Source organism: Stylophora pistillata, chromosome 4 (genome assembly GCF_964205215.1).
Source record: "Stylophora pistillata chromosome 4, jaStyPist1.2, whole genome shotgun sequence".
NCBI classification, from domain to species: domain Eukaryota; kingdom Metazoa; phylum Cnidaria; class Anthozoa; order Scleractinia; family Pocilloporidae; genus Stylophora; species Stylophora pistillata.
In genome coordinates this window covers 31,887,628-31,915,472 of record NC_142522.1, presented here as the reverse complement: position 1 = coordinate 31,915,472, position 27,845 = coordinate 31,887,628, and the positions used below count along the sequence as shown (strand labels likewise).

Here is a 27,845-nt window from a genome sequence, read left to right as displayed (position 1 = left end):
CCTTCACCTTGTCGCTCGCATCATTCTTGAAACAGCAGCCGCGATTAACGAAGCCAATAACGGTTTTAATGCTCGTACCCTCACCAAATTACTGAGACCACAATAACGAGTATTCATTCAATTAGGCAAAAATTCAGACGTTGGTAGAAGAAACTTTCGCGAGGTCCGCGGACTATGGGCATGAGTCTACAGTGAAACTATAAATTCAGAATAGAATTTTGTCGTGTTGGAAGAGATTCGGGATTGAATTTAAAGAAATGAAAACTTAGAGGGTTGAAATTCAGATATGAAGTAAATGCGTACATAAAAGGCTCAGGAAGAAATTGTACATCTCCGCTGTCGTTACCATCATACCAGTTGGTTAAATCTAGGCTGGCGCTTTTCAAGACAGGGAAAATAATCTCGTGAGACGATGAAAACCTACAACCATAAAGAAAGTGAGGTTGTGGTTTTAAATCGAAATAATAAGCTCGAGATTTTGAAACTGAATAAAGAAATAAAGTATTTTGTAAATTTTTAAGTTAAAAAATGAAGCAATTATTAATAACCAAGTCAAACAATGATGAACCAAGCTGTTTAACAATGAATTGATAATTTAATCACAAAATCATTCCGTCCCTAATTACCAGTTTAGTATTCTACACTTCATCTAGACATTTTTGTCTCTCTAACACCTAATACTTAGCTTGGCTAAGTTATCTTTTTACGTTTTAAGTCTACAACTACTCTTTCGCCCTCTTCACTTGAATGTGTTTGCTAATTCACAATTCTTAACCGTCCACGACAATCTTCCCATGCGGGCTGCTGATCGGCTGTAACACGATTCAATAAGGGAGGGGAGGATGGGGAGGGGGGGAGAGGGAGGGGAGAGGGGAAGGGATGAAAGATGGAGAGGGGAGGGAGGGGGCGGAAAAGGGATTTTCACGACCTCTACGTAGACACATGACCATTTCACATATTGACTTAATTTAGCAATGATCAGTCCTCCAGTGCGCCACTTAACGTTTAAATAAAATAACAACAACAACAACAACAACAGAAAAACACTCAGCAAGTACGTAGTTAATGCAAAAACCTTGGTAGATCCCTTTAAAAGAGGAGCTACATCTATATTAGCCTGCGTGAAAAACCAAAAACCCGAAAGTAGACTGTCAAGCCGTCTACCAAGCAATTATTTTGACTCAGTTTTAAATTCGATAATAAAAACATTTCCTTAAAATTGGACGAAACCTTATGATAACCTTTTACTACCGTAGACAAACACTAAAGAGGTAAGCAAAAACTGAAAAAGAACAATCAAGAACAAGGATGACAAAATTGACACGGGTTGGATATGACAAACTTGAAATATTTCTGGTACCTCTTTTCCAAGATATACAAATCGTTAAGAAGCCCGCCTGAACTGTTTGGTATCAGGAAAACAGGCGCGTAGCGTGGTCATTTTTTCAAGTACGCACAAGTACATATGATCTAGAAACCTAAGTAAACTGAGCGAATATACTGCGTTCTTTACTTCTTGTTTGAAACAGTTGTGTGAATACAAGCAAAGAACAAAGCGTCTTGCCCTTAGTTTGAGCAAACTTGGCGCAAACACAACATTGTTTTCAAATTTTTCTGGTCACTTCAAGTACGCACGTGCGTATATGCGTAGAGGACGCTACGCGCCTGGAGAATACTTAACACATCAAAGAGTACAACGTCCAATGACCATACGATTCATTTTATAAAATGAACAACCTCACTTGTGATTCTGCCAAGCACTACTAATTAAGAAAAATCCTAGTCAAGCACGAATGTAAATACACCATTCAGGAAACCGTACTACGTCCAAAGAGTCCTTCAGACAACACTATTTGCATTGTAAGGCCCATTTCCTACGTACGGCTCGTTACCTGTGGTTCAAAGATAAAGAGGAAAAGAAAGGAGACAACGAAAAAAATATAGCCTCTTGTCTTCCTTAATCCCTCCCTTGGAGTTCGTTTTTGGAGGCACAACAGTGTGGTGTGGCCAGGGTTGTGGTGTGGCCAGGGTTCGATAACCATGCAGACCTGACACCAGAGGTGCTTTGAGTTTCTTCAGTGCTTCTTCTGATTTTCAGTCCGAGAGATACTCTTCAAAACGCGTTCATGAGTATTTGACGTCACTTTCATCGACAGATTTACCATTGGGTATTATTTCACTTTTGATACATTTCGTTTTCGCTCAGTTCACTCTCCACAAAGACCTCTAAGGGATCGGTTTAGATCTTGTTTGGTTAACGTCTTTCTGTTACATCTTTGTAGCGAAAAAAAAAAACTCTTATAATCTACAGGATAAAAATTCTGATGTTAATCAGGCCTTAGGACTACTTGACCTTTCCTGTTTTGACCCACTCTTCCAAAACAGCAGCAACATCAAATCGCTCGATGTCATGAAGAATTTTGATCAGTTGAAATACCATCAAACTTCGTCCGAATTGGGAGAACATAACTTCAGCTGGGTTACTTTGTTGACCTAGGAATTCCATAGTGTCCCTATCCAAGCCAAGCATTTCAGCCACCATACGAAAATCGTCAAACGTTATATTCCGTTTGACGCTCAGCTTCATACAAATCTTGCGGTACACTTCAACCGGCAGCTCCGTCACTTTTATCTCAATTCTTTCCTTCTCAGAGAGGAGCTCTCCTTTCGACTGCAATTTCTGACAGAGCACCTGGCCCTGCAATACTGATGAAATAAAGGATCTGTTTGATGGATAGTAACTCTGTGATTGAAAGGATCCTAGTGATCCACAAGTGTCCTCTGGTTGATTTAAGGCCGGCCCTTGCGGATAGCGCTGCTGATGTTGTTGGTATGTTGCACTGAACGGAGGCTGTCCATACTCCAAATGTTTTGAAAGCAGTCGGTTGTCACTTGACGTTTGGCAGTTTCCTCCTGGAATTTTTACACAAACAGCGATAAATTAGTTGACTATTTCGTACAGGATCCCCAGAAATGAGCGGCAAAGTCAACTGAATCTTGTCCCTAATCATTTGGGATTATCGATTCCTTCAGGGTGACATATTAAGTTCACAAACCGTTTTTGCAAATAAATAAATAAATAAATAGATACATAATTTCGCGATGGACATTCCACTAGGTGGCTCTTCTTGTCCAATATGTTTGTTAATGCGCGCCGTCAAGTGGAACACAATCAGGTATTTGTAACGTGCCTTTCCTGTCACAAAGGATGCCCCGCTTTCCCCAAAATTACACAACTTTACCAGTTTCGAAGGGAAGATAGAGGTCAAGCAAAGCTATTGGTATTTCCGGTCTCACAACGGGATCTTTCGAGAGACTATTTTTTTCCATCATGGACTGTAAAGCTGCCTCGTTACGATATTTAGACCACGGAAGAGTCCTCCCCACCTCCCCCTAATTCGGACTAACATGATGTGTGCCACGACGACCTGAAAATTAAAATTGGGCTACACAAGAAACGCGTATATGAGACACAATCAAGCGGTTCTTTTACGGTCGCGCAAAGCTTCATGGCAGTCCCATAGAGAGGTCCATAAGCAATTATTAGAAGAGGTTGCGCATGACATCATGAGTTGTCAAAATCGAGGTCGGAGTTATTTGCAGAAGCCGAAGGCTGAGGCAGATAACACCGACACGAGGTTTGATAGTTCATGACACCATACAGTTTTATCGTACATTTTTAAATCAATCTGCAAAAGAAGACACTTTTCTCTGAGTTTGCAAAAGTTTGAGCGCACTACACGGACGAGGGGCTTGAAAACTAGGCAGACCTCGAACCTTAAAGGTTATCATGTCAACTTCACACGTTATTGTAAATTGATTGAATGCTCTCAACCAATCAGTTTTTACATGGTAAGTCTGTACAATAATAGCAGTGTGATATGTTTTACCTGACGTGAATTCTTGTTCAAGGCTGACATAGTGATACTCAAAAACATGTCCCAGCACCAGCGGCTCAATGTCTTGGTTAAATGGGGAACTGGGTTCGACTATAATATCTTGACGATCTGTCGCACTGCTGACCACACGAATTGGAATTTCATATTTGTTTGCAGCGGCCACGAGTACCACATGGTTTCCCCAAGTGCCGTCTTTTGCCATGTCTTTTAAAAATTTGAGCCATGATTCATAGCCATAAGTGAATGAAAAAAGATCACCAACTTTGGGCTAAAAAGACAAAAATATTGACAATTTATAATTTCAAAATGTAAAAAAATGTTTGAGGTTTTTCTCTGCAGCTACAGTCGAAGCTGTATTAAGCGGCACCCACGGGGAAAGGCGGAGTGACCGCTTAATACAAGTTCCACAGATTATGGGTGATAGAGGAAAACGATACACAACGCCACTTTATGCCATAATTGACCACTTGATATGCAGAATCTCGCTCAAAAACACTTCTTGCTTTGATTTTGGGAAAGAAACAAGGAATAAAAGGACTTGAAAGATTATTATTAGCTTTATGTGGGTGATTCTGCTTCAAGTGACCGTTCAATACAAGTGGAGGACAATATAACTAGGTCGCTGATTTAAGTAAAGTGTGACCATCATCGTTCAATGGAAGAGACCGCTTAAACACGAAGGCGCGCTATAAAAGGAGAGGTGCCTTAGTTACCTCTGGACCATTTGTCAATCAACCGTCGTGTGATGTAGAACTCTAAGAGTCAAGTCAGCTTGAGCTATAGCTAATCCAAAGCCGGTGAACAGCGGGCGCATTCCTCAAAATTGTTTTATGTCTTCATCACAATACAAGAATTTTTGAGATTTGTATTTCCTTTCTCCAATGGAAGCTGTCTTTATTTGTTGCGGTAAATTTGAAATCGAAGTACGTGGTTCGCACTTTACATCATTGCCACCATGCTGGTGGAAGTAAACATCTCATTAGCTCCTTTTGTTCGTCTACCAGGCACCTAAGGGACCTCTCCTTTTATAGCGCGCCTTCGTGTTTAATAGAGGTGAAAATTACAGTGATTAAGGAGAAACGAATTCGGAACTTTGACAACCGACCGCTTAATACGGGGTGACCGTTAATACAGTGCCACTAAATACTGGTTCGACTGTACGTTTTTTTAACATTTCTGACAAAGGGGAAAAGGGGTGGGGGTTATAGGAGACGGAGGCTCTTTTTAAGGAGCGAACTCACTGCTTATTGAATATTCTTTGCGGCTTCAACCTAAGGAAAAAACGTATCTTTTTTAAAAGGCACCATTCAAGCCAACATGCAAAAGGAGTTAAATGCTCTTTTGTCAGCCAAAGAGCCATTTTGAGGTTTTGAGTTGCAGAAAATTATAATTTTTTTTTCAAATCCCAAATCATCTTTGAATAGTTTCCCTTACCAGTTCACGATGGTCTTCAAGGTACTCGACAATTTTTCCCCTCAAATCACCATGAGAGATTTGGATATCCTTTTTAATTTTCAGCTGTCTGGATAGTGCGTGGAACATGCAGTTTCCTTCTCCACAGTTCCCTCGAATTATGAAGCCCCGAATGGCAGCATTATTCTCCAGATTTGAAATTAAGGTTTTCTCGTTGCTCTTTTCCGAGGGCATTTGCTCCAGATCACTGAGTTGCTTTGCTGAGTTGCGTTCCATTTTTTCCCGAAAAACTAGGGGAAAAAAAAAACAGCTAGTAAATCACTTAATCCTTATTCAACCACAATATCTGACTTGATGATCAGAAGATTATCACTAATTTTTTTAATGACGTTTCTATTCCCTCTTAACCCTTTAACTCTCAGATGTGATTAACAGTTAACTTTTCCCTATAATATCCCTACACCATCCCACAAACAGGTAATGAGAATACTCAAACTTATCAGGTAGAAGTAGCCATCTCGATCTAAGACCAAATTTTTGTAACTAACTTAAAAGGAAATGTGAAAGCAGCCGAAGGGAGAATTTACAAATCTAACACTGACATACCACATTAATGAGACATGCAGGAAAGCAACTAATGCCATCAGATCCATAGGGCGCATTCGTAAATACCTCACTAATGAAAACCTTAAAACTATTAGTCAGTACTCTAGTAATATCACGACTGGACTACTTTAACAGTATCCTCTATGGTTTACCGAAACGGGAACTCGACAAACTCCAGAGAGTTCAAAACACGTCTTATTACCGGATTTAAACGATATGATCACATCAAACCTGCTCTTCAAAAACTACATTGGCTGCCTGTTGAATCACGTATAATGTTTAAAGCTATTCTTACTACTTTTAAGATTCTTCATGGACTTTCTCCGGCCTATTTGTCGTCCCTGTTACAAGAATATCATCCACCACGCACTCTACGTTCATCTTCCAAAATCACTTCTTACTGGCCTCACTATAAATTCTGTGACATACGGTGAACGTGCGTTCTCCTTCTGTGCACCTACATTATGGAATACTCTTCCTGATTCTTTTAAATCTGCAGCTTCTCTTTCGTCTTTTAAATCTTCCCTTAAAACATTCCTCTATTCCGGAAATTTTATTTTTAGTATTGTGAAACACTACATAGGTTTTTATCCCATTTAACTCTATTTTTGTTAGTGTAGGTACTACTGACTGTTAGTATCATTGTGATATTTTATTTTTATTATGCTCTGTAAGCGCATTGAGATTCTTAAATGCGCTCATAAAAACCTTACTATTATTATTATTATTATCATCATTATTAAAGGGTTAATTTAAATCTAACAACCAACGCTTGAGTGGACAAATGTGAAGGTTGCAAAAACCCAAAAACTTAAACAAAACACTTCTTCAATTGATCTTTCCAATAAACTTTTCAATACTATGAGGGCTATGGAGTTATAGACGTATCACTGAAACTTTGTTATAATAATAATAATAATAATAATAATAATAATAATAATAATAATAATAATAAGATTTATACCGCGCCAGTATCCTACTGTTCAAAGGCGCCTACAAAAACTTTAACATTAACACTTAAGACAGCTAATATTAATTATAAAAGGCTTTTCTAAAAAGAAAAGTTTTTAATCTACTTTTAAAAACAGACACAGACTGAGCATTTCTAATTTCACATGGCAAAGCATTCCGTAATGATGGTGCTGCTACAGAGAAGGATCTTGCGCCATATGTTTTCAAGTTATAGGATGGAGAAACCAGAAGGTGCTTGGATGATGAACGTAGTTGACGCGATGGGGTGTAAGATGTAAGCAAATCACAAATGTACGACGGTGCCAAGTTGTTAAGTGCCTTGTAGGTTATAAGTAAAATCTTAAAAATAATACGTTGATTAACGGGAAGCCAATGAGGATTAAAAAGAACAGGCGTAATGTGATTATGCTTTTTTGTAAGTGTGACGAGGCGCGCCGCGGCATTCTGGACGTGTTGTACCTTTTTTATAGTGTAGGCTGGTAGGCCATACAAAAGGGAATTACAGTAATCCAGCTTCGAAGATACAAACATAATTATCAACCAGCAATTTAGTAGTGGTCGCTGAAAGATATTTCCTGATATAGCTAATATTTCGCAAATGATCAAATGAAGATTTGCAAATGTCAGTAATATGATCGTTGAAGCAAAAATGGCTATCAAACATAGTGCCGATATTCCTCGCCTTTTGCACGGAATGAATAGTCTCACCAGCAACTGAAATTTCGTGAAGGAGTGGTCTTGGAAGATGTTTAGCGGAGATCACCAATAATTCAGTTTTGTCTTTATTTAATTTAAGGCGATTGACCATCATCCAATGATTAATTTCATTCACACAGCTCTCGATGCTAGAAACCGCTAGATCCCTATCACCCTGTACGGTTGGTTGGAAAGACAAGTAAAGCTGTGAGTCGTCAGCATAAAAGTGATAGTTCAGGTTAAATTTCCACTACTTTTGATCATATGGCATGTTCCTAAATTTTAATGGATAACCTCTCAATTCACCCAATGACTGAGGTCAAATTTTCATGACTTAGTAGCGGTTGTATTAACAGGTATCTGTTGTGCAGGGCAACCTTGTTTTTAGAAGTATCAAAGCCCTTAAATTTTAAAACTTACGATAACATAGCTGGCTATAACCCAATTTATTACACGACTCGGGCAGTCAGAGGGCCAATAGCTAAAATCAACCAATCAAAATGCTCTATTGCCAGTCCAATATTCTCTAAGTATTGGACCGGGCACAGTCCCGAATGGTCCCGAATGATACCACACTTGTGTCCCTTTGAACTTCAGTCGTATAATAAATCTCTTATTAACCAAGCGCGAGGGCCGTAGTGGGAGAATATCGGCCCTCGGTCGACCTCAGGTCGATATTCTCCCAGTACGGCCCTCGCGCTTGGTTGATAAGATATATATTTAGACCCATCCTGGCTTTACCTCTTTTGTAATTGATCACCCCAGTGACAACTGTAAATATTGGGAAGTTTCACTGTATTTACCCTCACCTATTTCAGCCTCTTTTGTAACTAGCTCCACCACGTCATAGCGATCAATTTTCCTGATGCCTTCCAGCAAATCACCCACACTTAGACTTGGCTTCCAATTAGCAAGCCATTCAAACATCATCTTTGTTGGGCTCTTTGCCTCTGCTTTAGAACTGTCAAATGCTTTATAAATCTCGGCAGGAATTTTCAATCTGTAGGCCAAATTGCGCCAGTTCTTGATAGCTCGGATGTCTTTGTTAAGACGTTCACCTATGTTTGCCAGGAGGGGTGACTCATCCACAAGCTCATCTCTGACCAGCGTTTTTTCTGTAGTTATTGCAAATTGAAGCAAAATATATGATATAATGTGAAAAACCACATCGCAGGAGTCCTAAAATCTGCCTTTCTAAGAACGATTTTATGTAACAACTGCATATAAACATTCTCAGAACATAAGCCAATACTGACTGTTTCCCTGAAGCAACAAAACCCTTCTTTAACTTTCTCAAGGCTCATTTCAGAAAAACAATGACCCTTCATAAGTATTTATATCATACTTTTCATTACAGTATGGAAATTTGAACCAACATTTTCTTCAGGTAATTAAGCTAATTAGCTTAGACAATAGCCAAAATCTGAGTTTCCCAAAAGCAATCAAGCCCCAGACCTTTGGATTTTGCGCAATGATGCTGAAGAGAACTCAGTTGTGAGGTAACCTAGTTCTCTTTATAATAAGAGTTCTGCATACTGCTACAATCAGCAAAGTTGGAAGCCTTATATGGGCAATTGAAATAAGAAGGATGATCAATTTTGAACAAAGAGGTCAAATACAGAATCATCCAATTCATTTTGCTGCATTCTCAAACAGTCTCAAGTATCCAACATTCTTTTTTTTTTTAAAAAAAGAAAGAAGTTAGAGTAAGTTTCCATGACTGCAATTCTGAGCTGCTGCACAAACTGGAAAAATAACACAGCAATGTTTAGTTACAGAATCTAGGCACTCCTGAGCTACCGGTAGTTACCGTGTACACCTGATTATAAGTCAGACCAGTTCCCAGTTGCCCTATTAGCTCAGTAGGTAGAGCACTGCACTAGTATTACAGAGGATTGAACCCTCATACAGGCCTGAATTTTTTATTTTTCAGGCTTTATTTTCCCTACTGCTTAAGTAGTGTTCATTATTGCAAAGACCACTCATATATTCAGAAACCATAATATTTAACTCAAGAAAGACAAACCTTCAATGGTTCGTGCGTCAAATTCTTTTTTCAATAAGTTCACCAAATCCCTCCTCTCCATGGCTTTGAAATGTTCTTGGAGCTCCTTCATGTTCAAGTTACAAAGTTCTACTGATGCTCGAATGTAACGAAACAGCTCTGCAGAAGGCCCTGAGCCACGCAATCCAAATTGTTCTGCCTGTTGTTTTCTAATACCAAACTCTGATGCCAAAGATCTCCAGTTTCCAATGGTTCTCGAGTCTATGTCAAGTTTTGGTGACAGTAATTTAATGAACTTAGTTTCACCAGAGATGAGATCACCCACACTCATTGTATCTTTGAAAAGTCCTAGCATTACATGAAGATTAAGAAAATAAATGTTATTATGTGTAATCAATTACGAACAAAGAGGATGGATATCTTAAGCTTGATGTGTTATTGTAACAAACAATACCCGTAAAAAAAGATCAAACAAACAAAAAATAAAGAATATGAATAAAACATCACGACAACAAAACAAAGAGGAAAAATTTGGATAAAAATTGGGAAAACAAAGATGACAACATTTAAATTAAATATTAAATGTCTCATAAATTATGGCAACCAGAAAACTAATTTAAAAACACTTTATAACTTCATAGTCAACTAGGCAACAGAATCTAGCTTAGGAAAAACAAATTGTGTTTAACTTGCAATAACATTCTTTTGTTGGTAGAATGAAACCATTTTTTTTGTTTTCACCCACACAATGTACAATCATGTGAACCAGGTTACAATGTCAAAGTAACTAAAGAGTGGAAAATCAACTAAAAATGCAATGTGGCATCCTTAGCTGAAAGATTGTCCTCAAAGTTTCAAAATCACATCTCTTGCTCTTAACAATTAAATTTCTCTGACCATTTTTCTCCCTAAATATTTTCCTTTGGTAGGACTTGTGATAAGTATTTCATCATTTATTAAAACATAACAGTACCCGTGTTCAAGCTTTCGATCAAATCATTGCGATGAATTTTCTGGAGTTTCTGCTTAAGCTCCTTGACTTTCAAATCAGGATGCCAGACTTCAGCGAGATAAACAAATAAATCCTCTGTAGGGCTGTGCTCAGAATACATTTCAAACTTCCTGGTTTCATCAGAGGGGACACATAAAACATAGGCCAGATGCTTCCAACATTTTATTACTCTCATCTCACGATCCAAATATTTAGAGAGCTTGTCTGAAAATTCGGATCCATCTCTCACCACTTCTAACACTTTCAACTGCTCAGGACCTGGGGAGAAAGATATTCATCTAAAATTTGTTTTTTCAATCATTCTTTCCCTTCTATAGTAAACCTCTGAGGGTCTTGACTCAATAGGGAGCTTAAGCAACCACAACGATGAACAGAGGACAATGACCGGAAGTAGCGAGAACGTCACTGCGCATGCGCAAACCAATAATTCCGTCGTTGTCTTGTCGTCGACGACTTAAGAAGGACCTGTTTGACGTTGTCATGAACTTCCGAACTTAAAAGCAGTTTTTCTCATCAAAAGGTGTGGGTTTATTGTCGCTTTTTTTGACAGTCTATGTCCAGTTGGAGTTTGTATTCGCTTTTTTGGTTGATTTAAACCTCCTTGTTCAGTTTTCTAAACAGATAAAATTCGAAAACCCACTAACTCATTTCCTTCCTCCGCACAACAGATGTCAAGTCAAGCGGTTGACTTGACATTTATTTGAGTATATTTTATGAAAGAGTGCTGTTTAACATTTTTATTGAATGAAAAGTTTTAAATGGCAGTGCAATACACCTCTACGTTTGGTCAAAAGCTGTGTGTATGGAACTGCCGGATTATTGCTACTAAAAAATTTTGCCTGTTGCTGTTCTTCAATCGAGACGCTTCAAACAGCAAAGAATTTTTCAGATCGGTGTGTTAACATGAGCTTGAATACCTGTCAGGTTTTGCGAATCTATTCTCAAAATGTTTGATATAGATTTACAGCCATAAAAATTATTCACAGAGGAAAATATAGCATTCTTGTGCTGATCGCTAGCTAGCATTGATTAAATTGAAGGACTTACGTCGTTTGCTCACCAAAGAAAGGAGCATCACAGGTGGAACATATCAGGCTAAAGCATGTTGAAAATCAGGCAAACCTTGTGCAGAATAGGTTTGTTTATATCAGAAACACTTAGAACTGAATTTAAATCTCAAATAATTTCTGTAAAATTTAGTATATTAAACTTTTGCCATGCGTAAATTATTGTAAATAAAGCTAAAGCTTAATAATTCCTTGGACTGTTGATGTTCAAGAATTGAATAACCTACTCTCGACCTTTCAATATATAGGTGGAAATTTGATCCATGACTGAGAAGAAGGTTTTGGATGTCTCTGAATGATGTCATTTCTTTAACGGACAAAGTGAGAATAAACAAGATTTCAGACATCGTTGTCCTTGAGCAACTTCACTGCTTAAGTTTCATTTTCCCGCTAAAAACGATGTCCTCGTTCCAGACCCTCTGCAATTACTTGACATTGTCGTCGTCCCTTTTGTCGTGGTTGCTTAAGCTCCATAATAATGGCAAGTGAACCCCAAATCCATTTCTTTTCACAAATGGAAAGGGAAATTTATTCATTCACAGAAGTTCTGATCTTGGAAAAACCATTTTGGGGAAAAGCCAAGCATATAACTTGGCAGTAGAACCTTGAAAAACCATTGCCTACTTCTCTTGTGTGAGGTTTTGCATTTGTTTTTCTGGGTGAATATACATGATTAATTTAAGCATGCCAAAGTTTCATTATTTTGAAAGGCTTAATATAGACCATCAAGCCTTGTTCTGAATCAATTAGGTTCAACAGAAGGCTAAATATTATCATGATTACAGAACTAAACAACAAAGTCAGCACAAAAGTATGGGTAATCAATTGAAGAATTGCTCTTTGAAAGATCCCAGTCTTCGAGTTATAAACTTCACTTTTCTCTTTACAAAAACAATCAAAGTCCTGCAAAGCTCCACTGTAAACAGTTCTATATTAATGTTAATAACAATTAAGCTTCCAATATGAGGACACACAATCTACATACGAAAATGTTCACAGAAGTTTGGTTTTTATCTGGCAAAAGTCATGACTTTGACAATAACAACCAACTGTTCACTTGACTTTGATCATGACCTGCGTGTGCTAAAGTTGTCCCAACCTCCCCTCACTTGCACCGACAAAAACACTCTCTTTTTCTTGACTGTAGACTCTTACAGAGATGATAAGACTACATGATTGGCTTTGTGTGATCAACTTTGTATCTGTTAACAAAAATTTTTAAGCTACATCAGAGTGGTAAAAATTTGGAAAAAATGGGACACAACATATGTTAAAAAATAATTATCCTCCTCGGTAACATATTAAAAATTGTGACAAACTTGTGCTTTAAAGGAGAGTACCGTGAAACCAAAACCAATCAGAAAAAATAGGAAAAATATCCAAAGGGCCTGATAAGGGCTTAAAATTGAAATTGAGATATAGGGTTCTGGGCTAAAATTGGCTTTACTTTCGCACTTGACGGTATAGGAATGAGGTACAAAAATTCCATAACACTCAAATGAAGATTGAGAGAAAGAAATTACTTTTGAGCCTCAATTTAAAATTGCTCCATTTTTAGCTGCTCAAAGTAGTTCCTATACAATGAAAATGAAAGTTCTTTGCTGAAAAGGAAATTCTGCATGACTTAATAACTAGAGAAGGAATTTTCTTGCCTGTGTGTCAGAGGGTCTTAGAAAGTAATCTTTGCAGTTATTGTTTATTGTTTACTATTTCTTTTTCTCTTACTTTTCTTTTTCTCTGCTTCTTCATCTTGTCCTGATCCTTTCAGGTGTCCACCAGGAACAATCTGTGAAGTTTCAGGACTACATGATTCGCTCTTTGGCTGAGGTGTTGGAGGTACAGATGAAGTAGGGGAATGCTCATTCTGTTCCTCGGGAGTTTTCTTATGAGCTGGAGTTTTCCTAATGCTCTCAGCTGCTTCAATCCCACAATTTGTATTTGTACTAGGGTTAGAATCAGGTTTTTCATAACTAGAAGTATAAGACATAGTACCAGGACCTAAAGAGTTTGGTATGCAAGACTCTCTCAATTCAAGTTCATGAATACTAGGATCTGTCACTGGTGCTCCATCAGCAACATCACTTGGACCATTAGCTTGGTTCAAACCACTTTGCTGTTCCTGACTGAGGTCATGGCAATCATCAGATGCATTATTTAGATTCCTTCCATCATTGCATGATATAGCATCTTGAGGCGAAGCATGATTATCATGCAGATTTCTATCCTGATCTTCCATCACAAGATTTGATAAACCTTGGTATAGATCACTTGAAAGTGTACCATTGCTAGTGCCATGCACAGTTTGTGCATTCCTTTCCTCTTGTACATCTCCTTCCTTTTTGACATCTAAATTTGGGTTCTGAGGCTTAATCTTTCGCATGTCTTCCTGCCTCTTCAATTCAGATTCACGAAAATGTCTTAATCCTTGATCATATATCTCATCAACATGATCACTTTCATCTCTGGAGTGAAAGGTGCTTGCACCTTCCTTTCCAAGAACTTGTTTCTTTTTTGTCCTTCCTTTGTTGTGGGTATTTCCCATTAGATCGTGCACACTCATGCGTGACAAGGCCATCTATTCAAGTTTTATACTTATTCAGCAAGTTTCTAAGCATTCAGCTGGAAAGAAAAGCAAAGAGGTGATATTTTTCATACTGATAAATAAGCTGACGACTGTCAAATGGAGAGACAATACAACTGATTTGTTGGTTGATGAACAGATTTAACATTTAAATGAAAACTCTATATCGAACCATTGATCGCGCTTAGCTTGTATGTCAAACGTAAACAGTATCACCACTTGAGCTATTCTTGTGACAGATTTACTTAATAAGGCTGGGATAACTATACATGTATGCGCATTATTCTACGGAAGTAGTACAACGTCTCAAACAATTGCGGTGAAGACAATTTTTAGAGTTGTTTTCCATATCATGCTCCTTAACTCATGGGTTAACGACTGAAGGAGTTTTGTTAAATTTTATTTTGCCTGGAGAGATCGTCAAAAGATCTGCATTGTTTCGGAAATCGGAGATATATACGTAACAACACAACAGACTAGGGGATATTTTCAACCTGAAATTCGTGCTTCGTAGGCAAATTTTAACTTGTCTTTCGAAATATTTTCTCTCTTAAGACTTATAAAACGTACCTCATTATTTCGTTTCCTCCTGTAACGAAATATATAATATCTAACGGCTCGAGAATATGTAAAACACGAGAGGGATGAGTAAAAACTATCAAAAGTTAATCACGATGAAGTTCTTGATGTTTCTTTTCCTTTTGCTTGGTAACCGTTCTTCAGAGTGCCTTGCATGCATGATCACATGATCACTTCAGATCCTCAAGAGTAGTGCTAAGGGAGTATAAGGTCCATCCCAATCCTCTTGAATAGCTGCGCTGTTTTGTATTAAACTTGATTTTAGTGTCTTTATTTATCAGTAACTTCCTGGTTTTGCCACTGGCTCAGACGTTCGAATCAACTGTTCATGGCGTTCGCTGTGAAAAAGGCAGTAAAGGATAAATTTCGCAGAAACAAACGAAAAGGTAAGTTTATCTAAACTAATAGGGTCTTACGACGCAATCATCGCCAATGTAATCTATTTCATATGCAAAACTAATCGTATGTAATCGTTCTTCGGGCTTGTAAACTTTTGTTTTAACAAACGATAATGCTGTTACATGTACATGTGTATGTCGATTGTTTCCATGGATTTGGTAAGTTTCGTCCACGAGTTAGTTTTAGACATGATCTTCCATGAAACTGCAAGAACTACTTAGGGAATTAACCCAGATGGGATCCCGGAAACCTGACAACTTGACAGCAGCTGAATTTTTATTGCAGGGGTAATCAAATCTTCATTTTTTGCTGAGTCATCATGTGTATATTTCTCAAATGCAGGAGAGTGTACTTTAGAAATTCAGGGTTCTCTTCTTAATGAATCTGCTACTTTTTGCACAGTTCCAAAAAAAAATGTGATCACGTCTTATTTATGGTAATATTGTGAGCCGTAAACCATCAATAATTGTATTCATTTTTTTCTCAAGTGTCTTAGCAGTTGCCAATCCTCAATCTTTGAATCTAATTGACTAATTCCACGCACTCCAGCAGTCCAGATTTTCCCATTCAGACCCCAGGGTGTGGACTGCCCTGAGTTTTGCAATTTGGGCTTTTTAATCATTTTAGTGAGAGAGGCTAAATGGTGTATCAAATAACTCAGCTATAGATTCAGACAACAAAAACTATCAAAGAGAAAGCAAATTTTGTTATCCTGAAGAAGAAAACACACCTCAAGATAAAGGAAACAATGGAGACACAAACAGCACTGCCCAAGAAATGTGTTTTTACATCTTAAACAGGTTGACAGGCAGCCTAAAAACCGTTTGTAATTTGATAATCCTTTACTAAAAATAACTGAAAAAGTTAATCCCCTTGTGTTTAGCCAGGAAAAGTGTTTCATTTGACTTTGGTTTTTCCATGGAAGGAAGACAATATTTAAACTTTATACGGGCCATTCCAGAAAACAAACAAAACAGTCTTTCTTCACCATATGTAAAACAGTCTTTAGTCATTTAGCTTGAGTTTGTACTGTGATTCATTCAAAAGTGTACATGCTCTTTTTTGGTCTCTAATTGATAGGTGTCAGACTGTGACATACAAATGTTTCATAGTTTGTTTGGAAGCCTCTTAAATCACCTTTATCATAATGCAAATAACAATGTTTCAGTGAAGGCTCTATAATTTGTATTATCTCTGTTTTCTCTACAAACTACTTGCTACAAAATTGTTCAGTTTACAGAGGATCTTGCTATAGTTACAGCCCTGAATCATGTAGCTCCTTTTGGCATGCATTTTATTAGAATTTAGAAAAAATGAAATTTCTTTTCAACCAGCCTAGGTTAGTCCATACTGGGAAAAACTTTGCTCGGGGTATCCAAGACCTCAGGCACAGTTTTCCTCCAATACCGACTAACCTAGGCTGGTGTGAAACATATATATATATACTTATAAGGTCCAGTCTTGACTTTACATCATTATTTGCCTCTCTCCTCCCTGTAGCCTTTTGCTGGAAGTATTATGTGGTTTAGGTATAAGTGAATATAATTTCTGATTTGTCTTACCCTGGTGTTTCTGTTTCTTTTTGTGGAAATGAAACTGTCTTTCAAATTCACACACTTAACTTCAGTGTACAGTTTAGACAGAAGTCTTTATTTCTATGGCACAAAAGTAGAAAGTGTAATTTTCAAAATCACTGTAATTTTCACAGTACGACCGAAGTTTTCCGCTTGAAACGTCAGATTTAACAAACTCGCCTTGCCGGTTTACTACCATTGATCCACTTCTAACGAGCTAAGAGTTTTAACTACCCTCTGATGCAGCGCAGTTTTTCTGGAAACTCGTCACTTGAACAAAATGAAGCCGTGATATTCTAGTTTTTAAATTTGAACAGGTTTGACAGCCCATTATTACTGTCAATTATGGGCGGACACGCGTTTTTCGGATCCGCAGTCTTGGCCATTTTCATGCTGTTTAATGGTCTAATTCTTCTAGCGGACCAACTCGAGGATTGTGTGAACACAAGAGGAAAAATTTTGCCATCTTGGATGCTGGGACCACTCATTTTTTGTCATGAAAACCTGACCTTTCCACTTGGAGATTATTGCTTCACCGACTCCTTGGAAATTTGCATTTCATCACCGACTGTCCCTGGAGACCCTATGTTGGCTTTGGCTCAAAAACAATCAGCACGTTTTGCTTCTTACAACACCTTTCCACTTGGAGATTATTGTTCCACTGACTCCTTGGAAATTTTCATTCTATCACAGGCTATCCTTGGAGACCATATGCTGGCCTTGGCTCTAATACAATCAGCACCTTTTGCTTCTAACTTGGGAAAGGAACGCTATTTTGAAATCGGTGTATTCTGTGACGATATACTCCCGTTATCTGGAAAGAAACCACCATTTTACGACCATGAATTTCTTCATTACGATCGCGATCCTGCATATACCTACAAACATCGTATAAATCCAGCATATACTTACAAACATCGTACTAATTCCTGGTCATTTATACGAATCAAGAGGATTAGATTTCTACGCAGGAGAATTACGTACTCGTCTAACTGTCATGCTTCCTTTAATCCTGTTATAATCTCATTTTTGTTGGTTTGCTGTGGGGATATTGAGACCCATCCTGGGCCTAAATCAACATCATCTGATGACTTTGACTACTTTAACCTACATCTTGGTCATAAAGGCATACGCTTTGGTTCTTGGAATGTCAACAGGCTTACGACTACAAAACTAGAACAAATAAAATTGTTCCTTCTTAATGAAGATGGTCGACCACGTTTGGATATTTTATCAATCAATGAGACGTTTTTGAAACCGCTCCTCTCAGATTGTCTATACTCAGTCCCTGGCTTTACAGTGCACCGAAAGGATTGGATGGGCCTGAAATATGGTGGTGGGGTTCTAATTTATGTGAATGACGATCTGAAACATCGAAGGAGAGTCGACATTGAGCATAATAATATAGAAGCATTGTGGTTGGAAGTCTTTCCATTCAAATCTAACCGTCCCATTTTATTCGCCGGCATTTACAGACCTCCTTCAACTAATTTATCAGAGGATGAGGCCATCGTGAATATGTTGGAATCAGTTTATCTATTAAATTTAGAAACCATCATTACTGGCGATATCAACATTAATTTTATTTCTCCGGCGTACAAGAAACATCCCTTGGGACGTGCCTTTTCTAACATGAATTTCAAACAGCTCATTACTGAAGTTACTCGACCATCAAGCGGAACCTGTCTTGACTTTGTATTGTCAAATTTTCCTGAAAGAATTAAGTCTATTGTCGTCAAAAACAATGGGCTGTCAGATCATTTGCCTGTATTTGGAGTTCGTTTATATGAGGATAACGCCAAGCGTCAAAATAAATCTCTAACGATTCAATATCGTAATACGAAGCATTTTGACAAATCCGCCTTCGTTTCCGACCTCCAAGAAGTTCCTTGGAATACTGCATTTGTTTTTGACGATTTAACTGATATCTTAAATGCATGGATGGGTCTGTTCAATAACATCTTGGATGCCCACTGTCCGTGGCGAGCAAAAAAAGTAGCCAAACAAAATCAAGCTCCATGGATGACTGTGAATATTTTACAAGCGCTTCGCAGAAGGGATTCTTTACTACGTAAAGCAAGGCAAAGTCGTTGTGTCACGGATTGGAACTGCTTCAAAATTGCGAGGAATAAAGTTGTAAACATGATTCGCAGTGCGAAATATAAATACTATAACACCTGTTTCAACAACAACAAGGGAAACTCTAAAAAGATCTGGAAAACCATAAAATCGCTAATGGGCGATGTATCAAAATCAGTTGAGACGCCAAATGTTGTTTTGGCTGGAAAGTTTAATGATCACTTCACTTCAATTGCTGATTCACTGAGGAATCTACTACCTAATGTACCTTATTGCAATTCAAAGGTTGAAAACTTTGTTTGTTCAAGAAAAGATCCGGATGTTCTTTTCAATATTCCTCCTGTTACCAAAGATTTTGTGCTGGGTGCTCTGTTAGGACTCAAAACAAACAAAGCTATGGGTATTGACAAGATATGTGCAAGATATCTGAAAATAGCAGGACCAGCTATTGCTTATTCAATTACTCAAATCTTGAATATTTCAATTAATTCTGGTGTATTCCCTGATTGTTGGAAGATAGCGAAAGTTATTCCGTTGTTTAAATCTGGGGACCGTGAGGATCCGGACAATTATCGACCCATTTCGATATTACCAGTTTTGTCAAAGATTCTGGAACGTCATATACACGATCATCTCTATAATTACTTATGTGAAAACAATCTATTGTACCCTTTACAGTCAGGTTTTCGGAAACACCATGGAACAGACACTGCTCTTATACGAGTCATAGACAATTTGTTATTTAATCTAGACAATGATCAAGTCAGCGGTCTTCTTTTAGTTGATTACAGGAAAGCTTTTGATATGGTTGACCGTGAAATTCTTTTGCAAAAGCTGAATGCCTATGGTTTAACTCCAGTTGCACGTAAATGGTTTAGTTCATACTTGACTGATAGACATCAATTTATTGCTCTTGATAATGTGACATCTGACTCTGCTCTTGTGAGGCATGGTGTTCCACAGGGTAGTATCCTTGGCCCTTTACTTTTTGTCATTTATATCAATGATTTGCCTCTACATGTTAATGGTGCTGACCTGGATCTCTATGCTGATGACACCACACTGACATTATCGGCAGATATCTCAGCGGTTGATTCTCTACAAGATTCACTAGCTGCTTCTTTGAAGGAAATTGAATGCTGGACGCACACCAATAAACTTCCTCTCAATGAAAAAAAGACTAAAACACTACTGGTCACAGGCAAACGCCTTGGGAAGAAACTTCCAGATGGTTATAATTTATCTCTTAAAACTATGAATGGTGTATCATTGGAACAAGTACCCTCAGCTAAACTTCTTGGTATAGACATTGACCACGATTTATCAATGAACACTTATGTTGACAGACTGTGCAAAAAAATTTCACAAAGAATTGGAATTTTGAATAAGATCAAACTTTGTTTACCATTTAACCAAAGACTTTTATTTTATAATAGTTTGATTAAGCCATTATTTGATTATGCCAATGTTGCATGGCAGTCACTTTGCTCTAATGAATCTCTTTTAAGAATACTTAGGCTACAAAAGAGAGCTGCTAGGGTTTTATTAGATGCTGAACCACGTAGTTCATCAGTTATGCTATTCAATCGTTTAAAGTGGATACCATTTTATAACTCTACTAAGATAGCTAAATGTTCAATACTATTTAAAAGGATTAATTATTGTGTACCTAATTATCTTAATGATAGCTTAAGATTATTAAGTTCAGTACATTCACGCAACACTAGATTTTGTAAATACAACTTTTTATTACCTAAGTTTAAAAGGGCTAGAGAAGGAGGGAAAACTTTTCTAGTTTCTGCCATAAAATTATGGAATCAGTTAAAGCCTGAATTAAAAAAGTCTAATACACTTAAGGCCTTTAAAGACAATGTATTTAAATATTATTATGATGACAAATCATGCTTAGCTCATTTTAATCGGTAAATTTTATTGATAGTAGTTTTATATATTCTTACTTGTTTATATTATCTTGTATTATATATTTTATCAATTAAATATTATTTGTAATTAGCTAAATTTCTATTTATATTTGTAATCTTTTTTTTTTTTTTTTTTTTTTTTTTTTTTTCAATATATTAATGATTCTATTGTATTTATATATTTATTGTAATTAGGAGGACCACAAGTTTATTAGTGTTTGTGCACTATCACGTGCTATCCTCAATAAATAAAGTCTTACTAAAGGCTCTTGTAGAACTTGTGCAGAGCATGATAGATGTTATATCCTTATCTTGACAAAACCCAATATCTCTATCATTGCTATCAATAAAAAAAAGTGTTACTTACTCTATAGCAAGTGAAAAAAATATTGTGGTGCAAAATTACCCAGGTTAAGAAATTGTACCTAGCGAAAAATTAAATTTACCTTAGAAAAAAATTACCTGCAACATATATATTTACCTTGTGACACCCTTAAGACCCTAGATAGCATTCAGTCCTTTAGTGTTAGAATGTATTTCAAGTTTTCCCCACCAGTGGCGTATGTTGTTGTTGTTCAGCCTTAATCCAACAGTTCCTCATCTTTCCATCGTAGATTAATTGTTGTTTTTGTACTTTTGAAAGCATGTGGTCCATACCTGCCACTTCTGCAAGCCCAAATCTTATGGATTGTGTCTGTTTTGTTTGTACTGGGGTTGAAAAGACACCTATTCAGCAGCAATTTTTAGGTTGACCTGGCACAAAGCCAAATGTAATCATGATTTGATCTCTTTTAAGGAGAAAAAGCTGGGGAGGAAGTCGCACAGAACTTAGAGGAACAGAAAGACAAAACAGCAAAAGGAGCACTCAAGCAAGAGAATGGTTTTCTATCCACAAAAAGACCTGACCAAGGAAGAAAGAGACAAACTTTACCTCCAGGAGCTAAGGATAGACAGAATAGGGGCAAAGGTGGTTCCCAGCCATCAATGTCAGATCAAAAGTCATCGAATGTCCAGCAAGATGGTAATGTTGAGAAAGTTCAAGCCAGTTTAGATTCAACTGAGCAGTCTGCTGCTGCCTCTTCTTCTGGCAGTGTATATGATGGTGATGGTCCTGTTGCTTGTGCTGCTGGTGCTACTGCTTCTGTTAGTGTAACTGGCAGTGGTGGTTGTGCTGCTGATACTTCTTCTGGTAGTGTAACTGGTGGTGCTACTGCTGATGATGATGCTGCTGGTGATACTTCTGGTGGTGTAACTGGTGATGCTGCTGTTGCTGCTTCTTCTGTTACCCTAACTGCTGGTGCTGCTGCTTCTTGTGGCACTGTACCTGGTCCTGGTGATGCTGCTGGTGGTGCTGCTGGTGATGCTGATGCGGATTCTTCTGGTAGTGTAGCTGGTGGGGGTGCAGCTGCTGTTAATGTTCCTGGTGATACTTCTTCTGGAAGTGTAACCGGTTGTGGTGCTGCTGCTGATACTTCTTCTGTTACTGTAACTGCTGGTGCTGCTGCTTCTTGTGGCATTGTACCTGGTCCTGGTGATGCTGCTGGTGATGCTGATGCGGCTTCTTCTGGTAGTGTAACTGGTGGGGGTGCAGCTGCTGTTAATGTTCCTGGTGATACTTCTTCTGGAAGTGTAACCGGTTGTGGTGCTGCTGCTGATGTTACTGCTGCTTCTTTTGGTAGTCTACCTGGTGATGCTGCTGGTAATGTAACTGGTCTTACTGCTGGTGATGGTGCTGGTAGTGAAATTGATGGTGAGGCTGGTGCTGCTGCTGCTGCTGCTGTTGCTGCTGTTGGTAATACCAATGTTGGTGGTGATGATGAGGCTCTTGGTCTTTTACCTGTTGAAGAACCTGAAAATCCTCCTGAAGGAGTTGTAGCCCAAAGTGACAACAGCTTAGCAAGTGTAACAGCCACTCCAATCCAAGAAGAGAGACTAGAAACCGAAACTGCAGATCCCACTCAGAACAGAACACCTGAAGGAGCAGAGGACCTCAGAAATGAAGAAAGAGCTGCACAGGGTGATACATATGAACAGTCTTTTGGTAAGTAATTGATACAGCTACATCCAGACTAATTAATTGAATGATTAATTTTAATTGGCATGATTGTTGGCTACCCCAGGAAAACAGCCTAACACATAATGAATTATCAAGTTTACCCTTTATACCTTAACACCAGTATGCATATTCTCCATAGAATCGCTTCATGGAATAAAATATTGCATTCTGATTGGTTAATGAAGTAAGGTATTTAGCATGGAATTGTGAGTTGAAAACAAGGCTAAATGATATTGTTTCGCATGTGCGAAACAATATCATTCAGCCTAGTCTCTTTTTTGTTTTTATTCAATTATGCGATTCAAGGAAAATCCATTACTTGACCCTTGAATTCTGCATCAAATTGCATCAAATTGCTCTTGAAAACCCATATCACACTCATCACTTCGCAATTTGTGCAGTATTGGTTTTTGCATGCAATTTAATGTGGAATTCCCCTGTCAAGTAATGAATTTTCCAATAGTATTCTTTATACATTCCCTAAGGTTCTGACAAGATTTTGTTTGATAATCAAGAGTTTCTTCAGTTGGTGATCATTTTCTTTATGCTCTTGACCTTAATGTTTGACTCAAGGGTGATGTTGTGAGGAAAAGTTAGATGATAATCACTTTTTGGGTTAAAGGGTCTAACTGTAGTTTTATTTTCTGACACCTCTAGCTCAATACACAGTTTTATGTTCCAGAAAAACTACCCACAGTTTTAAAATGTATTTATTGCACGAGGCGGGCAGTCAGAGGGCCAATAACTAAAATCAACCAATCAAAATGCTCTATTGCCGGTCAATATTCTCTAAGTATTGGACCGGGCACTGTCCCGAATGGTCCCAAATGACACTGCACTTGTGTCCCTTTGAACTTCAATCGTATAATAAATCTCTTATTAACCAAACTTGCTCGGGACCGAACTGGAAGAATATCAGCCCTCAGTCTTTCTTGTACGGACCTTGCTGCACTCGGTCCGTACTGTCAAGACCTCGGGCCGATGTTCTCCCAGTATGCCCCTCATGCTTGGTTAATAAGATATAAATATAATTTTACATGCATTTTCATGCATTTTCTGTGTTCACCCGACCCACCAGACAGAATTTTTAATATCATTGGCAGTGAGTGCCAAATTTACCATTTTACTCCCAGCAGTAACCAACAAGAAAGTTCACCTTACAATATCCATACACTTTCAAGGCAGGGTTCAGTTGTGCAAATGGCAGATAGTGTTATACAACAGAGAAATCATTATCCATCAGACAAGCATTTAAAAAAATGTGCTGCATTGTCCACTTGGCCTTGGTCATTCAAAGGCTAGGTAGTGCTATCCACTGGATTAATCTTTATCTAGGGGATGAATGTTTACAAAGCTTAAACATACCACTCTATCTGCTCGATAGTAATTTATCCAGTGGTTAGTGTTTATCTGGTCTTCAAACGACCAGGGCAAGATTTAGATTTATTCAGCAGATAGTGTCATCCATGGGCCAGAAAGGTTACAAGAAGAAGGAAAAATAACAATGAGGGGATGTTGCTTGATTTAACATGAAAGTCTCTGAGCTAGAATCATAGGCAATATCAAGGGAACATTACTGAGAATATATGATTATTTAGATATTGAGAGTGAAAGGGCCAAGAGTTGTAAGGCTTTGAAGGGTCTGATCAAATCAATAATTATAATAAATTTTAGGTTTATCTAGCACTGCAAGCTTATGACTGTTGCGTGGTGGTCATGTCATATTTTAACATTTTCTTTATTTCATTCTCTTGTTATAGTTTCAAATACAATACAAAAAAATAAATTCCTGGAAGACAAGTTAGCATGCAAACTTGACCACACAGCGCATCGTTGCATACGTGGCTGGGAACATCTGGCTTGCACAAAAGAAGTGAATGCACCTCTTGAGACTCGCCTCAGGTGTAAACTAGTCAGTAGGGGCAGTTGTACTCGCACACTTATCGACTTCTTGGCTGTTCAAGAAGGAGATAAATCTGTACAAGATTTAATTGCAGCATTAAAGGATATAAAGAGAAATGATGTAGTCAAAATGATCACAGATGTTTATCCGGGTATGTTTTACCATGAAGATTTTTAGTTTTTGATTTTTGTTTATTTGTGAACATCTTTTACTTGTTTTCTGAACTTGTCATGTGCACAACTTGTACAGCCTCCGCACATACATTTGTGTGAACATATTATGTTGCCTGAAACCACAGCAGAACTTGTTTAAAAGGATTAGAAACAGATATAGATTGGCTAATTAAGATCAGTTCCTGAATAAAAAAGCATATCTTTTTTTTTTATTTAGTTTATTCCAAACTTTGTGTTGAGCTCTGCATGTGAAAAGTTTGTTGTCAGAAATGGGTCTAACCCAAATGACAAACATGGCATTTGTTAAGCTTAAAACAAATTATCCTGGATACTTCAAGTTTTGTTTTTTGGTTATCCTTTGTAAAGTATATAATTATTTATCCTTGCAAACAATAACCATTCTCATTTTGTTTAGGTTTGTTCTCACTTTATTGGTGGTTGTTGTATTGGGCAGATTATATCCAAGCTTTAGTTTTAGTAGCTCAACATTGGTTGCAGAGTCAAAATGTTTGATTTAGGTAAATCTGGGCAAGAAGAGCATCACCTACTGTACGTCCTTCTTTTAGCCTCCCTGTCTTGGGAGGGGATAATTGGTAAAGTGACTTTTTTTTTTCACTGAGAAAATGATGCTAGTTTTGGTTCACAGCATGAAGAGTTTTCAGAAACTAAGGGGCCAATAACCCAGATTTTTCATCAAACTTATGTCAGCATGTGAGCAAAGGGCCACGAAAAGTCCCTTTAAAGGGGTAGGGTGGTGATGAAGAAAATGTGAGAACTTTCAGGGATACATCTTGCCTTTTATGCAAAAGCTTACTGTTGCTTCTCATAGTGTCTTTCAATTTTATTCAATAATGATGTTACTTTTTTATCAGATGCTGAACATTCTACACAAACAATAAGTGAATTTGTAGCTTCCAGTGACAACAATGACCTGATTGAAAAGATAACTACAAAACTGGATGAGAGATCACGAGTTAATGCATGCTGGATCAACCTGGGCAGGAAATTTCAAATTTCTAGTGAAAAGTTGAAAGAAATTGAATTATGTGGTGAAACTAATCCAACAGAAGCATTAATGGAATATCTTTACACCAAACGAGAAGATCTCACTGTGCAAAAGTTTTATGAGATAGTTAAGAAACTAAAGCGAGGAGATGTTGCCAAAAAATTGGAACCTTTTCTTGATGGTGGGTTTGTATGTATTCATATTTTTGTGCCTAAACTTGAGTTAGAGAGAGGGTTGCAAACATTAAGCAATCACTGGTTGTTGTGGAAACTAATATAGTCATAATGGCAAAAAGTGTCACTTAACTTTTCAACCTGGGGGGGGGGGGATACACTTTCCAAGTCTTTGGAATGAGAACTCTTATTTTACCCAGCTACCACCTGTTGATCAATTATTCTTGTTGGACAGAAAATGTTTTTTAAGGTCAACCTAAATTGTTACTACCTTTTTTCAAATTAAAATTATTTCAACATATGAGAAAGTCTGTGTGGAGGATTGACAGTTTCTTCTCAAACTTCTGGATATGCTTTAATTTGGAAATCATGAGAATCTCTTCAGAAATCTTCATCTGGCGTCTTTAGACATAATAGGGTCTTCGTAAAATTTTCTAAATAAAGACATGAATGCCTTTGAGTTAGAAACGTTTGCATATCTTCACCATAACTTCTCTGTCACTTTTAATATGTCTGAGTACCCTTGAGGTACAAAATTCAAAATTAATAAAGGGAGTTTTTTTCTTTCTTACAGAAGCGAACCCTGAAAAGCGTCTTTGGGATGCAATAGATTTAGAGTCGGATGAAATGAGAAGCATCTGTGTTGATCTAAATACACAAAACAGAGCACTGAAGAACTGGAAGCATCTGGCCAATGCACTGGAGGTTCCCAGAGATACGTACTCAGATTTTAACCCACAGCAGCCAAAGAGTCCTACTAAAGAGTTGTTAAATTGGATCTATGCAGAGAAGAATGATTTAACAGTTGGTCAGCTTTGTGCTGCTCTGGCAAGCATTGGGCGGAATGATGTTGTTAGAGACTTAAAGAACTACTTTAAACCGCCTCCCTCTGAGAACTAAAGTCTATGATCGGACCAAAATATTCTGTGAAACAGTTAGTATCCCACATTACCTACAACCGCAAAAGCACGGTAAAGGAAGGAGACAGAACTGAGTCACCTGCTGTGATGTTGGATACAAGAGAGCTCGAAAGCCAAGAGAAAATAACGTGTCAACATGAAAAACGATCTTTCGAGGAGTAATTTCAAAGAAACTGAGTCTCTGTTCCTCCTCTTGGCAAGGCTCAGGGTTAACGAGCTTCCATGGGCCACCCCTAACGCCCCGGGTTTAGTCGCCCAAACATGATTCTGGGAACATGTTAACGAAGTTGTCTGCAGATCGTAATAAAGGTAGAATGTTACGATAGGTGGTTTTTATCCAGTGAAGGGGTGAGCAGTTTTAGCTCTATAAATACAAAACAAAAATGCGCTTTATTGAGAGTGATGATAGGCTGAAAATTAAATGTGTAAAACACATGAGCCACAGATTACGTAAGTTTATTTCACATTTAAATGTAAATTAGCTAGAGTTTGAGTTTTATTTTTTTCGATTTTCTTTTTATCCAATGGGGGACTTACATGTATGATCTTGGGAGTAACCGTGACCCAGTAGCTTCTTGAGATCGCTTTTCGTATTAAAAGAACTACAACCAGCATTTTGTAAGCTTACAAAGTTAAGTTGCTTTAAACAGAAAAGAACAACAACTAACATTTTGTATGCTAAGAAAGTTAAGTTGCTTCAAGCAGCATAATAAAGTAATAACCAACCTAGACGGCAAAGCCATCGTGTTACTGTGGTAAAGAACTTGGATCTTACGCGAATAAGTTAATATACTGTTATTCAGACTGTTT

General features: G+C 37.7%; 2 protein-coding genes across 4 annotated transcripts; one reads left to right on the top strand and one right to left on the bottom strand.

The window, feature by feature from the left end:
- Positions 1-575: 575 nt before the first annotated feature.
- Positions 576-14,974, bottom strand: LOC111338189 (uncharacterized). Its single transcript, XM_088756425.1, has 8 exons — positions 14,822-14,974; positions 13,396-14,289; positions 10,565-10,861; positions 9,613-9,939; positions 8,396-8,701; positions 5,334-5,602; positions 3,891-4,167; positions 576-2,913 (listed from the first exon to the last, which is right to left on the bottom strand). The coding sequence occupies exons 2-8, from the start codon at positions 14,243-14,245 to the stop codon at positions 2,345-2,347; spliced, it is 2,895 nt and encodes a 964-aa protein (XP_088612551.1). The 5' UTR covers positions 14,246-14,289; positions 14,822-14,974; the 3' UTR covers positions 576-2,344.
- LOC111338194 (uncharacterized) lies at positions 14,291-27,845 on the top strand. Of its 3 annotated transcripts, XM_088756426.1 has the most exons (6): positions 14,291-14,309; positions 15,112-15,216; positions 21,601-22,845; positions 24,621-24,914; positions 25,809-26,123; positions 26,690-27,845. In XM_088756426.1, exons 2-6 carry the CDS (start codon positions 15,159-15,161, stop codon positions 27,013-27,015), a joined length of 2,238 nt encoding a protein of 745 aa, XP_088612552.1. In that variant the 5' UTR covers positions 14,291-14,309; positions 15,112-15,158; the 3' UTR covers positions 27,016-27,845. The 3 variants fall into 3 exon arrangements, with proteins under 3 accessions (XP_088612552.1, XP_022800362.2, XP_022800361.2); XM_022944627.2 differs by lacking the exon at positions 14,291-14,309 and having other exon boundaries at positions 15,018-15,216; positions 26,693-27,845; XM_022944626.2 differs by lacking the exon at positions 14,291-14,309 and having other exon boundaries at positions 15,018-15,216.